Consider the following 15643-nt stretch of genomic DNA (forward strand, 5'->3'; position numbering starts at 1 on the left):
TTTTAATTTGATTTTACTCCCTGAGTTCCTAGGTCTGAGTTCCTGATTTTGCTGACTCAGTTCCAATTATATCCTGGAACTGAGTATTTTGCTGTGGCCTTTGGAGAATGGAAGATCTTTGAAGACTATAAATACTTATAGGAAGCTAGGTGCTCTTCAACTTTGCCATTGCCTGCTTTAGAAATGCCCACTTTGGGATCAGGACATCTGAAATGAACATGTCAGTGCTACTAGGATGAGTCAGAACATTCACCCTCCTTCTGCAGTCAATAGAGAAATGAGTATTTGTTTCTTAAAGTGTTGCTTACCACGTGGAGTAGGAAGCTGTCTAGAGCTAACCAGAATTAATGCTAATTATGAGAGAGACTGAATCCTCACCTCTAAGGAGCCCCTGAGTCAGAGCTGTACTTCAGAAACCTCTGTCCTTAGCTGTTCTTTTAATACTGAGTGCTGAGTCATTGACCAAACAAATTTACATCTGTACCTTGTTTACACAACACCCTTTTGTAGACCACTCAGCCAAAGAGGCTGTGCAAAGTGTGCCCTGCACCTCGGTGTGCAAGATTCAAGCCCACTGTTTCTGTTTCCCCAGACAGGTTACACTGCAGATAGAGGAAGTTATTCAATGACAAAAATGAATAAACAAAAGGCATCCTAGGTCAATTAAACACATCTGTTTTACAACCGCCACATTGATAAGGTGTGAACTGACTGTAATAATAGCTTGGATTTTGAGTGAAATGAAAACATTTTACATACAGGCACACTAACTTAGATGTCCACAGGAGCTAAATTCCATCCTTATGGCTTGACTCAGTTACCTGTCTGATCAGCTAGATGGAAGTGTTCTACTCCAACTTCCCAATTTTAAGAAAGACTGTTGAAGACTGTGAGTACTGTCTAGACTGGTCTTCATCTTGTTCTGTTATCTGCCAGCAGTGTCTGAGGATGAGAGCCTCAGTTACTGCAGCTGATACCCTCTCTGAAAATACATAAATTCTGTTTTATTAATAGGTACTTCTCTAGTTCTTAGCACCAGTTCCCAGATGGAACAGACCTACACAGAGAAAGAGCCTATAAAGGCTTACATTATGCAGCAGGTTTGTGCATGGATGGTGAATAGTCTGCAGATTTGGGAGGTTATTTCAACCCTCAGTTATAGAGACTTATTTTACTGATTCTATTACCTGGTTTAGATATCACTCATTTCTGCCTCTACTTGCTAGGTCTCACTGTGTTAAATGTAGGAAAATCCACAGAAAGGGAGATGCTTTTATGAAGTCTCCCATGTGTGCTCTAGGAGGTTTTTTTTCTTCTCTGTCTCTGTACACTGGTACCTCATCTCTTTCTACCCCAGGTATCTATTTTTGGCCTTCTAAAACTTTCTTGCATTGTGAAGTTGTTACACATACAAGGGGATGACATATTATATTCCTGCAATATCCACTTCTATGAGGGCCCTGTGGATACCTGGGAATCACAGTCCCACAAGATCCAAAGCAGCAGGGATGCTCCCACAAGAGCAGGCAGATTTTTGCATGAGTTAGGCACATTCCAGCTATCTCACCAGGGTGACAATGTCAGCAGCTGGGTCATAGGAGAGATGATGGTTGTGTTACCATATATGCTTGAGCCACTGTAAGTTCAAGCTTCCATAGGTCTTTCTTCTCAGGGAAACAAGCATTTGATGTAGGGCATCATGTCTTATATTAAGACAGAACGTAACTCCTGTGAACAAAAGAATTTCCCAGGATTTCAAGTATTGTCACAGACAGAATACCAAGCTAGGTGGACTTTTGTGGATGGTTTCAGGCTCTGTAGCTACAAAGTTGATGGTGTAGTAAATGAGAAATTTTATTTTATTAAAAGCAGAGATTGGTATTTAATGACATTTTTCACTATTCTGTTCTGTGGAGAAATGCATGTTGCTTTTGCTGATAAATTACTTGAAGGCATGCTGTTAATTTTCAAAATCTTATATTAAAATACAAATATTGGTGATTCATAGCCTTTTAGATTTGCCAGTAGTAGATGAATTATGTCTGGGTATGTATGACAAAATGGTGATTAATATTAGATCTTCAAATTGTGTCTAAAAACAAACAGTTCTTGAGAATTTAAGAACTAAATGTACAGTCACCTTGACCACTTTCCTGAGCTTTGAGGTGTGCCTTTAAAAACTACTTTTCAGCTTCTTTGTGTCCCTGCCCATGGAGATAGTAGATTCATAAACTGCAGTAATTGAAACTAGTGTGAATTTCTTTAGTATGACTAATCATTACTATTTCTTACTGAAAATTCACTGTCTCCCAGCCAAGATTTTATTAATTTTAATATGAAAACATCCACACCTATCATTTCTCCCCTGAGGTCTTTCTAGGCTGCTGCAGAAATGTAGTCTGACTTCTATTGCTTTGGCTAGAGTTGAGGATGTGAATTCCTCTGGCTAATTGCTTTTTGGATAACCTACAAAACACCAGGGGTCAGATTCTTGGCCAGGTAACATGTCTTTGCACTGCTCTGGCACCATGCCACAGCTCCCATCATGGGGAATCCCAAGAGGAGAGTGAATGAGGTTGGGGTATTCCTGACTTTAGAGCCCCACATTTTCTCAGCTGCTGCTGTGCATGGCAATAAAAGGGAGCAGCTGTAAAACTGTTCAGACTTAAATGGAGGGTTGAAATGGCCCCCAGTGGGATGCTTCTGCCCAACTAGAACTTTACTGCCAGTTAATTGTCCTTAAGTATGAAGCTCTGGTGACTTAAGCAAAGATAATGGTTGGACTCAATGATCTTAGAGATCTTTTCAAATTTTAGTGGTGCTGTGATCTGCAATAGGTTCATTTTCTAAAATGTTGACCAGGTATTTAGTCCCCCAGGAAATAATTTTTTTAAGTTCTTGCTAATTTTGTGCAGCCTGACAAACAGCTTAGCAGTGCAGATGAATTTTACCAGACACATGCTATTTGTATGTGTGCTCCTGCACACACAATGAATATTTTAGACTGTCCTTCCTGTCCATGGCAATTAGGGAAAACCATAAAGCCAGCCGATTAACATAGCTAAAGTAACCACTTTGAGTATATCCCCCCCCAAAATACATTAATTTGTAACTATAATGTTGATTTTGCACGATGTCTGTGACTGTGTTCAGCTGCACCCAGGAAACTGAACTGGAGGTGCAGATCTCCAAGTCATCACTGGCCTGTCTCTCATCCTGCTTGTGCCTTGCTACCACATAAACTGTCTAGGGTAACATAATATTTTCCTGAAGATACAAACAAATATCTCTAAAAGGTGTATTCTGCCCCCTGAGTGCAGGAGACTAGCCGTGAAACTTGTTCTGACAATCATCATTTGATGATACTACATAGAGGAGTTTCCCCATTATATTTGGAAGACCTTAACAAGGAAGGGAACATGTGTGGAGTTCTTCATCCACATAGCTGCAAGGTAAATCTTTCTTACTCTACAACAGAGTCTCAGTTCTTCTGCACACATTTTAGTGGAGGATGGGGATTCTGTCCCCAGAAGAGGTAATGCTACTTGCCATCTGGTTATGTGACTGTTACTTTTCACTAGTGCCTTGGCAAAAAGCAGTATTGTGGCAAGAAGTAGAGGCAAAGTGCTAATGAGCAGCTAAGGTGCACCCACAGCAGGTCTGTAAAGAGCTCCTGTGGACTTTACTGCCATGCCCTGGGTCCATGACATTTTGCATCCAAAGTAGGTTCTAAGCTGTAGGCTGACATGGGAATACCCCCATAAGCTTTGCCTTCAAAATCAAGGAATCTTTGTTAACCGGACTGTTTCTAAAGCAATAACACTACTACTTCTCAACAATAAAAAGAATTATCTGTTATTAGTCAAGAGACAAAGAAACCAAACCTCAGACCTGAAGCATTTTTCACTCTTAGAGGAAGTACATCAGGTGCCTGGTCTGGGATTTGCGAGGCAAAGGGCAGTGTGGGTTTTGCACAGACGTGTCCTGCTCTCTTAAGCAACTGGGCTGGCAGTGCCCCTGTGCTGGAGGAACATCCGGCTGCACTTGTGTGACCCTTGGGTTCTCCCAGGCTTGGGCTGATGTGCTCTAGAGGGAGCCACATCTGTCCTTCCTCCCTGGAGTGGAGGTCATCAGACTGCCAGGCTTTCCAGGAAAGAGGGAGTGGCTCTAGAGTCTTGAGTTACTGAGCATGGACCACCTGGAAAATAGTGCGCAGTGAGCATTTGTCTACCTCTAGACACTCCACAGTAAAGGATGCTGAGCTGGCTTTGAGCTTCCATCCAGACACACTCTCAAGAAATGGAAAGGCAGGCAAGTAACATGCATGTTCTGTTATGAAAAAAACAGCAATAGCATTCTTGCATTTTAGTCTGCAATAGGGGTTGGTTCAGATTGCAATATTTGATTCTAAACTTGAAATACATGGGTATGTGAGTCTGGGGACTCCTAGGACTGCTGGCAAAGCCCAGGTTGATTCAGGTTCTGACTGAAAGTCCCCTGCAACTTTGATGTGTTTCTAGCTCTGAGAGAAAGGAAAAAAAAAAAAAAAAGGGGGGGGGGGGGGGGGGAAGGGGATTTTTCTCTGCATTAGAGAGAAAGCATATTTATAATTCTGCCACTATTTGAAGACTGGGAGGGGGGGAAATCTAGCGTCTTGAAAGGCAAAGTTGGAAAATGGATATCTTTTATTTCAAGAAGTCAGGTTGATAAAAATTATAGCTATAAAAGGCATAGCAGCATGAACCCTCTACATAAAACCTCTTGTGTTTTATGCCTCCTTTTCTATTTCAGGTCTTCATTTGCCTAATTACTACTCAGAGGCTGGCAGAGATTTTCCCTGCAGAGCTCAGCTCTGCTGACTGCAGAGACCCTACCTGGCACACTAAGTTAGTGCGTCAGCATTCTAGGTAGAAATGAATGAAAAATCAATCAGGGCAACTGCAGTGGTAGCATATACAACTCTAACCTACTTTGTGCATGGTTTTGAACATTTCATTGTGTATTTAGGCATCTTTTAAAATGGTAAGTGGATCTGAAATAAAATATACCTTTCTAGTCAGCCTAAGAAATGTTTTGTCATCTTTACTGCTTAGCTCAAGCAAACTTACCACCCTCACTGCTAAGTTTACTTGCAGTCCTGATTGAAATGCCAAAACCTATGAGAAAATTGTTTTAATCTTGAAAATCTATCACCAGCAAATTGCATCATGCAGTGGATATAGATATAGTGATAGGTTTGATTGTTTTAACTGTATTTACAGACCAGAGTAGGTCTGGAAAAGCAGAAGCACACTGAAACCTTTTTTGAAACACAGGTGTTGCTTACATATGGTTGCAAGGAGTTTAGTTTATGGATATTTGTGTGTGTGTGATTTTATTTTTTTCATGGTGTATCTGCATAGGCAGAGTTAAATATAGATTGCCATTTTCCTTTAGTGAGAGTCCATGATAAAAAGGTCTGATCTTCATGGATAAAAAATTAGGAGCTGCTGTAACTTTTTCAGCTGAGTGAGTTAATTATGTTACAGATTCCTCATAAGATCATTGCTGTAATAAGTTATGCAGTGCAACACTGTAAAGGTTTCCAAAAATTCAGAATCCTCTTTGTATGTGATGCCTTTACAGTGAAGAAGATTCTTTTGACTACAAAGATGAAGAGTCTACTTTTTCTGGTGCTGATTTCTGTCTGCTGGGCTGAACCTCACCGTGACAACTCAAGTCTGGATCATGAAAGAATTATTCATGTTCAAGGTAAGGAAATGATAAAACACCAGTATCAGAATAATATGCTTAATGATCCTTATTTTTTCATTCTGCTGCACTGTTCTTTAAATACTAGTATTACTGATGTACAACCCTTTTCTGTTCTGTTGCATTATTATTACTCCTAAAGAGAGTAAAAAACTGTAAGTAGAACTTTGTCACGACCTTGCAAAGATTAGTGAGTGAAGTACAGCATGATTTAAGATAAAGAAAAAAACAAACATGCATCCTGAAGTAATAAGCAACCACGTGGGTTTGAAATACCTTTTTCATGGATTATATTTTGTTTTAAGAAGACTGTCACACATGGTTCTTCACATTACAGAAGATTATTGCTGTTTATTTTTTAAAGAGGTTCAGCGCATAATTGGGCAATTTAAACTAGAAAAAGAAAGAAAAGTATCTTACCCCAAAAGAAATATCTTTCTTCATACCTTTAATTCACACTAAGTGTTTGACTGGCCTTCTGCATAATCCATTTTTTAGTTCATGTTTGAATCCTAGAGCTTGTAGCTGTATCAGGATTTGAGTCTGCAGTACAATGCAGCTGTTTTTTTCAGTTCCAGCTTCAGTCAGTGAGGGTCATGCTGTATAAGAAAAACAGGAGATTTATGTAGTAAGGACAGGCAGAAGTAACAGGGATTTTCTTACTTTCATTTATATGCTCTTGAGGCTGGCTAAAATTAATCTTACTAAATTAAGAAATACAGCATCATTTTTCTCTTTGATTTTCTATTCGTTTTTTCTCTCAGCAACAACAGGCAAATTATGTTATTTGAGCCCATGTGTAAATAGGAATGACCAAGTTAGTGCTAGTTACTAAGAAAGCCTGAACATGTATAACTTCAGAGGAAAGTCACAGAAGTTGAAGGTACCCTGCCCATTAAAACAGGCATTTGGATTTTCAAGGTCAAGTAAGGAGTAACAGAGAACTGGTTTGACTCTAAGGAAACTCACAGGATGAAGGTCAAATGAATGTGTTACATCAAAATGAAAACATATTACTGTTATGAGATGATGAACGTTCATTCCCTAGGGTAAATTTAAAATTTGACACCAGTGTCTAGTGAACATACAGTTTGCCTTTTCTTGTGTACTGCAGTTTCTTCTCTCTGAATTTTATCTACTTGGAAAATTAAAGTACTGGAAATAATTGAACCACCTCAATTATTATTTCATTTTTTTTCTCTTAATCTGTGTATGTTAAACTTTTCTTAGTCAGCAGTTTAGCATAATTTGCAAGTCATACATTTCAAGTGTGTTCATAGTGCAATCTGCAAGTGCTAAACACTTCAAAGCTGGTAAAAGCTTCAAGATGGATCTTTCTCCCTACCCATGAAAGCCCATCTGAACCTCATGAGTTTACTCTGTCAAGGACTAGCTGGTGTTTAAAGGTCTCTTCCAAACCAAAACATTCAGTGATTTTGTGAAAGCTAGATAATGGTCTGTGATGAGTTTTGTGCATCAGCTGATTCAGGCTATGAAACACACAGACCACAAACTGAAAATAATAGTTAATTAGTATTTTTACTTTGATTTTTTCTTTTGCTTGTGTCTGCATTGTGGAATCCCATCAGGGCTGGGATTCCGCTTTGCCCAGTGCTGCATAGACACGTACAGTGATCTACACCTGGGAGTGAATGGGAAATCAGGGAAGTATGTGGAACATAGGTGTTACAGCCTCATGAAAAGAGTATTTTATATTACATAAGGAGTATATGATCCTCCTCCACAGCTGATATCCAAGAGGCATGTAGCTATGCTTGCCCTGGAAGGCATGCCTTGGAACATCTTGGAATTACAAAAGGCAAGGGCAGATATTGTGTAGTACAGAGAGCTGAAAGAGATCTCCTGAGGCAATGAGATTAACTCTCTTCTATTTCCCCCTTCTTTACATTAGGTAATCTTCTGTAAGCTTAGTTTAATTAAAAACAAACAAACAACCAAGCCAAAAAATCCCCACCATGTTTCAAATCTCACCTCTAATTCTCCATGCTTATTCACAGCCATTTATGGCCCTGTGTTTCTCCTAGCATTGTGTCTTATCTTCAAATAATAATTCTTCTTCCTTGATGTTTATTTTAAATCATCAATAAGATAACAACATATCCTCACAGCTATAATTTAAGGAATCTTTTTCAAGTTCTTCTGTAAGTGAATAACTTGATAACATTATCCATCCATAGGTCAGCCCTACACTGGTTCTTGTTTGAATTCATGTATCTTGAGTGTGCCCAGACAGGATTTAATTCCTGATCAGATATTAAGGCCTGACGTTAGTATTTTTGTTTTCCAGCTAGCAATGCTTTGTTTTTCAGACCTTGGATCAAATTTGTACTCTTCCCATTCATGCTGCCATGCTCATGAATATTCTATATTGACAGACAATATTTGTCAGTCTTTCTCCCTCATTACCACTGAAATTAATTAATACAAGGTTCACACCAATTATTTTTCATACTAGGCCTTAAAAATCTGGATTATACATTCAATATTAAATGTTATTGTGCTTTTACCACTTTTTTTCTTCAAACATTCTGAATACCCATTCTCCTCCCTTCAGTGTGGCTCAATATGCCATCTGAAAATTATATTAATTCAATAGTCAGATTTACTTTATAAGATAAAATTAGCAGAAATATTAAAGAGTCTCAAAAATTAACTGGAGACAGTTCACTGGCCTTTGCCTAGGCTAATCATTTGTGTTTCATCCCAACCAATTGCAGTCTCATTTGTATCTAGTTCTTACACACTTGGCAAGGTTTCTGCCAAAACACCTGTTTTCTCCATCTTGTCTGTATTGTATATTTTCCATATCACTCAATTCCTAGGGCACCAAGCAATTGATACACCAAATTTCCCTGGACTTGCACAATTATTTTTATTACATATTTTATAGCAAATTAATCTGACACCCTTTAGTAAGTAGCTACTATATTTCATCCCTCTCTGTAGTGACTTGACTTACTCTGCATCTGTTCTTCAACAATCTTTCTTCAAGAATTGTGCTAAGGTCATGCCTTCTGTTAGGGTCAGACTAATCAGCCTGTTAATAGTTAATTTACTTTCCTTACAAGTGTTTGTTATTTTGCTGTTGTCCAGAAATACATCATATCATTATTAAACTGATAGATGAGCTAATATCTCTGCCATCAGAGATTTGACATACCAAGTGTTAGTAATATTGACAGTCCTTGATGCTGTAAAGCCTTCTACCCTTCTCTTTGTTCATGAACAGACTCATATCAACACACATACTTTAAACATCATACTTCCAGAGTATCAAATTGAACATTATTAAAAAGATGTAATTTGTCAAGATAGCACTTAGGTCATTTCTTTGTTGTCTTCTTCCTTTATCTTTGTAGTCACTCCATATTACAAAATGAAGACTTTTTTTTTTTCACTTCTACAGTAAAATCTTTTACATCCCTTCCTGACATACTTTCAATCCATGCTCCATTTTGTTCTCACTATCATTTTTTTCTTAACAACCTGTTAAAGCACTAATGTAGAGTGCCACTTCATAACCTTTATTTTTCATGTGGCCTTGTTAAAGGGCAAGCCACCTATTAATACTGTATTCCAGTCTGGTGGCTATTTCACCATGCTTCTGAACACCTTAACAACTCTGTCAGGAACCAGAGGATCTGCTGCCCCTCCATCAGCAAAAATTCCTGCCTTCTCTCTCAGGCTCTAACCAGAATGAACAGTATTTATTACGTTGTGTTGTTCCCTGATTTTACTGACAGACCAATGCTTTTTATGAACACAGAATTCTGTCCTTCATATGTCCACTCTCTTGAAACTCTGGATTTCTCTAGCTTTACAAAACACTTGCCAAGCTGTTTATCTTTCCAATAGACATAGATATGTTCTTTCTTGAATCTTACATTTTTTTCTTAGAAATGAGTTTCTGACTTCACTAATATCTCTGTTCCTGGTGTCAGTTCCAGCTCTAGCTCCTGGTTCTCCTGCCATTGGTTAAGAGAGTGAAACTGGACCTCAGTCAAATACCTCTTCTGCTGGACAATATTACTTCCCTACCTTCACCAGTACTACTTTCTGCTTTTTGCCTCTGGCCTGTTTCTTGTATTTCTTTATGGTAATGTGTTTGCATACAAAAGTCATTCCAGTTTAACTTTGGTGGACAAGAATCAAATGAGAAACCTGTATTTAAATAAGATCTCTGGATCACCTTACCCCAGTAAACTCTGAGTGCCTTAGGGGATAACCAATTTCATTCCTTAGAAAAAATCATCAACCTAAATGAAATCATGTAGTGAAAGTGAAAATGGGGCAAGAGTGTACCCTAGCCACATAAGTATCCACAACAAGACAATACTGCTCTAAACAGATCACTGTAATTAAAGGGTTATATTTTTCTCTAAAGTCAAGATCTGCAGGTCACAGTACTCTGTGACCCAGGAGAGAGGAAGATGATTCTTTTCAGTGTTCAGCTTTGCATATCTCTAATCTATTCATAGTGCTAGTTGCTGACCAATTATTCAAAGCAGCAGAATACCCTTCAGAGATAAGAACATTCTTCTGTGTGTGTAGCTGTTCTGCAAAATAAACGAAGTTGACTAAAGCCATTACAGTAATTGCTAAGCTAATTAAAGGTGGCAGAAGCTTTTAACATATGCCTCGACTTTGTTTAGCTTTTAGAAATACAGAAAGAAAAGCCAGGGAAGAGAACACGAAGTCTGGTTTGTGGTGGATCAACCTTTAACTTTTTAACTTTTCCTTGAATATAAATTAATTTATTTTATTAAACATTTCATTACTGTTCAGATATAAGAATACACCCATTTGCCTATCAAAGTCCCTGCATGGATTTATTTGAACATACCAAGAAATATGTCAACATGGAGTGAACCAAAAACTTTCTAATGTCACCCCATTAAAAAGAAAAAATAGTTAAATCACCCAATACAAAAGCAGAAGAAATCTTTGCCCAGCGTTTTCTGCATGATAATGAATTTTATTTACAGACCACTTCCTTTTCTTCATAATAAGAGAGAGAAAAGGTGCATAGACTTGCTGGACTAGACAAGTCTATGATAAGAAATTAGGTGGACTACTGATTTGACCTCTTACACTAATTTGCATCTTCCAAAGTCTCTGTAACATCAGAAGTAATAAAAGAATTGGAATAGCTCCTCACCAGTTATCTATATAAAATCTTGGTTTTGTCACACAGTCTTTATACCCATAAGATGTTTGTGCAGAAGACGTGCAGAGATACTGTCATGATTTCTGTTGTGATCTGTTCTATGAGGCCTAATGTTCATGCAATTCCTGCATCTATACTGAAATAAACACAAACTTATATATTATTTAAGGCAAGAGGTGTCAATATTTTAGGAGAATTGAAATTTCTTACTTCCCTGATGGTTTTATGTGATGTTAGATCTCCTGGAAACCTAAACTTAAGTTTATGCAGCCCCTTTAACAATATGTTATGCAGGTTGAGTAGATGAGATCAGCTGAAAAATGTTTTACTCCAGTCTTGCGTTCTTTGCATTGGAGAGAGGTTTCTTCTCAGAAATAAAATGGGAATTTTTATCTGTACTCTCATTTGGACCTATACAGCTGAACATTTTAATGAAGACTCATCTAACATCTCTATTACCAGTTGTATGTCAAAACTTACAAGTAATGTGTAGAGAGTATTTCATCCTGTCATTTTAGAGGTAGGAACATATGAGTTTGCTGCTTGTATTTTCTTTCTCATGACAGAAATAGAATCATATTAATGTTTGGGCTAAGTAAAAACTGCTCTTTTCAACTTTACAGATGAAGTGGTGGGGTTTGGTTTGTTTTGTTTTGTTCTTTTTTTTTTTTTCCCCCAAAAGCAAAAAAAGGTAGTTAGTTAAAATATAGTTGGAAAAGATGTAGTGGGAAATGTATGTGGAAAAGTGTGTGCACAATTCTTGCTCATGCTTTTCCCTTCAGATTCTCTAGTAATGCGCACATATATGTGCATCTTAATAATGCACTTCTGTACATATTATCCCAAGAGGGAATTATTGTTATCATAGGAATGATATTTTAGTTTTAAACAAGCATAGTATGACAATAAAACATTGCACTGCAATAGGAAGAAGGAGGATATGTTAGCATGAGAATTGTAGTCAAGGTCCTGGTAACACTACAGGAAAGCAACTTTCACTACAGCTCTGAGTTTATTTAAATTAGGATGACACATGGTGTTATTAACCTAATGGCTCGTTAGCAATGTGGAACATTTTGGCAATACATGAGCTTAGCTGACAAAACACAAAACACATCTATGACTTGATCCCTGACTTATTTTTTCCCTCTAAAATTCACATTTTTTATCTCCACTATTGCTCTCTTAAGTTAGCCCATTAAAATGTGAAAATAATAAGTTTTGTAGCCATGTCAGAATAAGCTTCTGATGGATAAAGTGAATAAAGCTCTTTGTCAAGGGTCATGCTGTGACTCATCCTCTCTGCCCCACATTATGTTCTTGGCCTTCCAAACCTGGCTTGATGTTATTCTTGAGTGGCAAAAGCCAGCTAAAATTTAAAATAAATAAATATATGAATAAAAATACAAAGCTAACAAAAACCAAACCAAAACAAAAAGCACCCAAAGGGTTGCAATACATCCTTTTGCCTGCAGTTATGCCTGCTTGATTTGACACTGTTGAGATACAGTAAAACTGATCTTACTATCAAGTTTCTAAGTGAGTTTTCATTTATGGCAGGCAGTCTTTCCCAATGGCTTGGAAAAGCAGTTCCCAGAATTGTGTGTTATACTGCACGGCTGGACAGATTTGCAACTTGGACAAACTCATTTCTAGCTAGCATAACTGGTTTTGCATTATGTTACCTTTGTCATCCATATAATTGCTCCAAGAGGATTAACAAAAGGCCACAGCCTGTCAGAATTGATAGCAGTGAAGCAGGAGTGGAAAAAAATGTAGGGAATTAGTCACCAGTAGTGTCTGGTTCTCTATTAACAGCTAAGCTTCTGCATGTCTTACAAGGCAAAATATGCCTGGAAGAGTGAAAACTCCACTGATCAAGTCTTTCACATCCCATTTCTGACCTTGGAGCTGAGACCAGAACCAATAACTACACTGATGCCACCACTCATCTCAGCAGGAGCCAAGTACATTTCTCACCTTTAGTCCACTCTCTGAGGCTCTTGTGTGGCCATGCATGTGATCTGTCTTGTCTCCATCAAGTATCCAAACTGTCCTGTTGCAGGAAAATGTGTAGTCAGGGATCATCTTGGATTTGCAGAGGTGATGGTTGTTTGGCCATTCACCTTACAAATTCTCTGATCATGAGTCTGAAGAAAAACTTCTAAAGAAGTTCTGTCTTCTTCAAATGACATATGGGACTTTGTGATAACATTCTTGTGTCCCATGTTTTCACTTGCACTCATATATATTCCTGCCATTTAGATGCAAAGGTGATTTTATTCAGAAGGAGCAGACCTGTCAGAAATCCCATGAGGAAAACATCCAGGGAGCTACTTTGACAAGCCTTTACCCCACCTTCCATGATCAGGTCACCATTTCACAACAGATCATTGCTGCTTGTTCTAACGTAACCCAGGAAGCAGGATTCATTCCTTGTTTAAGCTGACTTCTACAGCAGTAAGCTAGAAGGCTGCATCAAGTGCTAAACGTGCTGTAAGTGAAGGGATTCTGATTTGCTCTGTGCCTGGGCATTTTTTCCTTTGTTTGTTACAAGTTTTTCCTCCTGAGAGATCCCTTCTCTATCAGCGCCAGAAAAACTAAGACATTCGTTTTGCCATCTTCACAAAAATATGCAGTTTGGTGAATTTGGCCCTGGTTCTCACTGGCTGCTGGATAATAGACTTTTGGCCTCTTGACAAACCCTAGTCATCTAATTTTTAATCCTGAGTCCGTGCTGCCTGTATTCTAGCCCGAAAAGAAACCACACAGCATTCCCCAACCTGACATCTGCTTTTCCTTGAAAGCCAGAGATCCTTCCTTTCTCATCTTCTATATCTGGGAGCAGCAGGAACATAATTTTCTGCCCTGCTGTCTTGCCAGAGAGAAGGGCACATTATCTTTTTTTCTGTTAAAAAAAAAAAAAGGGGTTTAGGAAACTTGAGGGTGAACACTTATTTCAAGTGCTACATCTTCACTTGAACCTCAAGTGACGTAGGAGATGTTCCAGGCTGAGAAAAGCTGTGCTTTTCTTTCCTTTCCAAGCTGCCATCCCCTGTGTTCTTTACACTTACTCAGATAATGGTGGCTGCAAGGGGCCAGAGAAGCTGGGAAACAGCCAGGAGAGAGGTACACCACCACATTAGGATACTAATGCTAGAGTCAGAGGTGACAGTGCTCTGGGCAAGTCTCCAGGCCCTGCTGGCACAGACTAGCTGTTGTTAGAAAGAGTGAGTGTTAGCAGCCTGAGTCAGACTCTCCCTCCTGCCCCAGTCCTTTCTGCTAATATTTATTAACTTGACTATTTCAGTATTTAAGACCCAACATAGCTGAGCTCTGATTCAGATTTCCTGGTAATAACCACCCCAAAGCACAACATTTCTCCTCCCAACGTGGACAGCAGTCTGTGGAACATCTTTGTCCCTGAAGGAAACAGGGAAATTCGCAGACAAACCATCCTGGCCGCCTTCACCTTCTTCCTCCTTCTCGTCCTGTGGAAACAGTGTTACCAACACTTTCCATGGTGCCTTGCCTCAGATCACCTCTCTTCTTGGATCTTCTCCTCTGAAAAGGGAAAGCTGGGTCACTGGAGCTGCTCTGAGCTTTTGGTTACCTCTGGGTGACAAACAAAAACAGTAATAGTGGGCTGCAGGTGAAATTCTCTGCAGTCATGAGTTTTCACGAGGTAGGAAGACCTCTCTCCATGTAAAACAACTTGCAGCTCCCCAACTTGTTTGCTTTTGAGGAACCTGATGCCCCCTGACCGTACTATCCTGTGAAGGTAACAGCAATGATCTTGACACAGCATCTCCTAACACAGAACTACACATCTGGGATATCTGTTTTTCTTAAACAGATGCATGTTTGCATTCAGCAAGCTTATCTTTGCAATTCCCACCTCTGAACATGTTTGCATGATCATAAAATGCTGTATACCCTGGGGCCTCTGCTGCTACTTGGTGTAGGCAATGTGGTCAGATAGTGAAATCAAGCTGAAGCAGCAGTTTAGGTGAATATATCATTTAGACACAGACCTGTTGACAAGACTCAGAAGCCTAGGACTGTCTGGAGACATTTATGAGCTACAGATCCTAACATCTCCCTGAAACCACCCATGGCTGTGGACACACCACATGTTTTCTCAGTGCTAAGAAAAGACATATGACCAGGCAGACTATTTCCTGGTGGGCTCATCACTGAAACCTTGTCTTCCAGTCCACCTCCATCTGAGTCATGGAATCATAAAATCATAGAATGGTTTGGGTTGGAACGGACCTCCGAAGGTTGTCTAGCCCAACCCCCTCTGCAGTAAGCAGGGGCATCTTGCAGTAGATCAGGTTGCCCAGAGCCCTGTTGAGCCTCATTGTGAATATCCCCTGGGCTGGGGCCTCAACCACCTCCCTGGGTAACCTGTTCCAGTGTTCCACCACCATTATGGTAAAGAACTTTTTTCTAGCATCCAGTCTAAACCTACTCTTCTCCTCTTCTCTAGTTTGAAACCATTGCCCCTCATCCTATCACTACAGGCCTCTCCATCCTTCTTGTAAGCCCCCTTCAGGTACTGGAAGGTCACTATTATGTCTCCCTGGAACCTTCTCTTCTCCAGGCTGAAAAACCTCAACTCTCTCAGCCTGTCTTCGTACAAGAGGTGTTCCAACTCCCTGATCATTTTTGTGGCCCTCCTCTGGACCTACTTCATTAGTC

The 15643-nt window shown here is 39.3% G+C and overlaps 1 protein-coding gene across 1 annotated transcript in view; it reads left to right on the forward strand.

Annotated features, from left to right (window-relative positions):
- The first annotated feature begins 5651 nt into the window (after positions 1–5651).
- HAPLN1 (hyaluronan and proteoglycan link protein 1) overlaps positions 5652–15643 on the forward strand; it is a 29942-nt gene continuing 19950 nt past the window's right edge. Inside the window, exons 1-2 of the mRNA XM_054398012.1 lie at positions 5652–5751; positions 7062–7064. Of these exons, the coding sequence (XP_054253987.1) occupies positions 5652–5751; positions 7062–7064 (103 nt within the window). The remainder of the gene's footprint in view (positions 5752–7061; positions 7065–15643) is intronic.

The sequence above is a fragment of the Indicator indicator genome, chromosome Z (assembly GCF_027791375.1).
Source record: "Indicator indicator isolate 239-I01 chromosome Z, UM_Iind_1.1, whole genome shotgun sequence".
NCBI lineage: Eukaryota > Metazoa > Chordata > Aves > Piciformes > Indicatoridae > Indicator > Indicator indicator.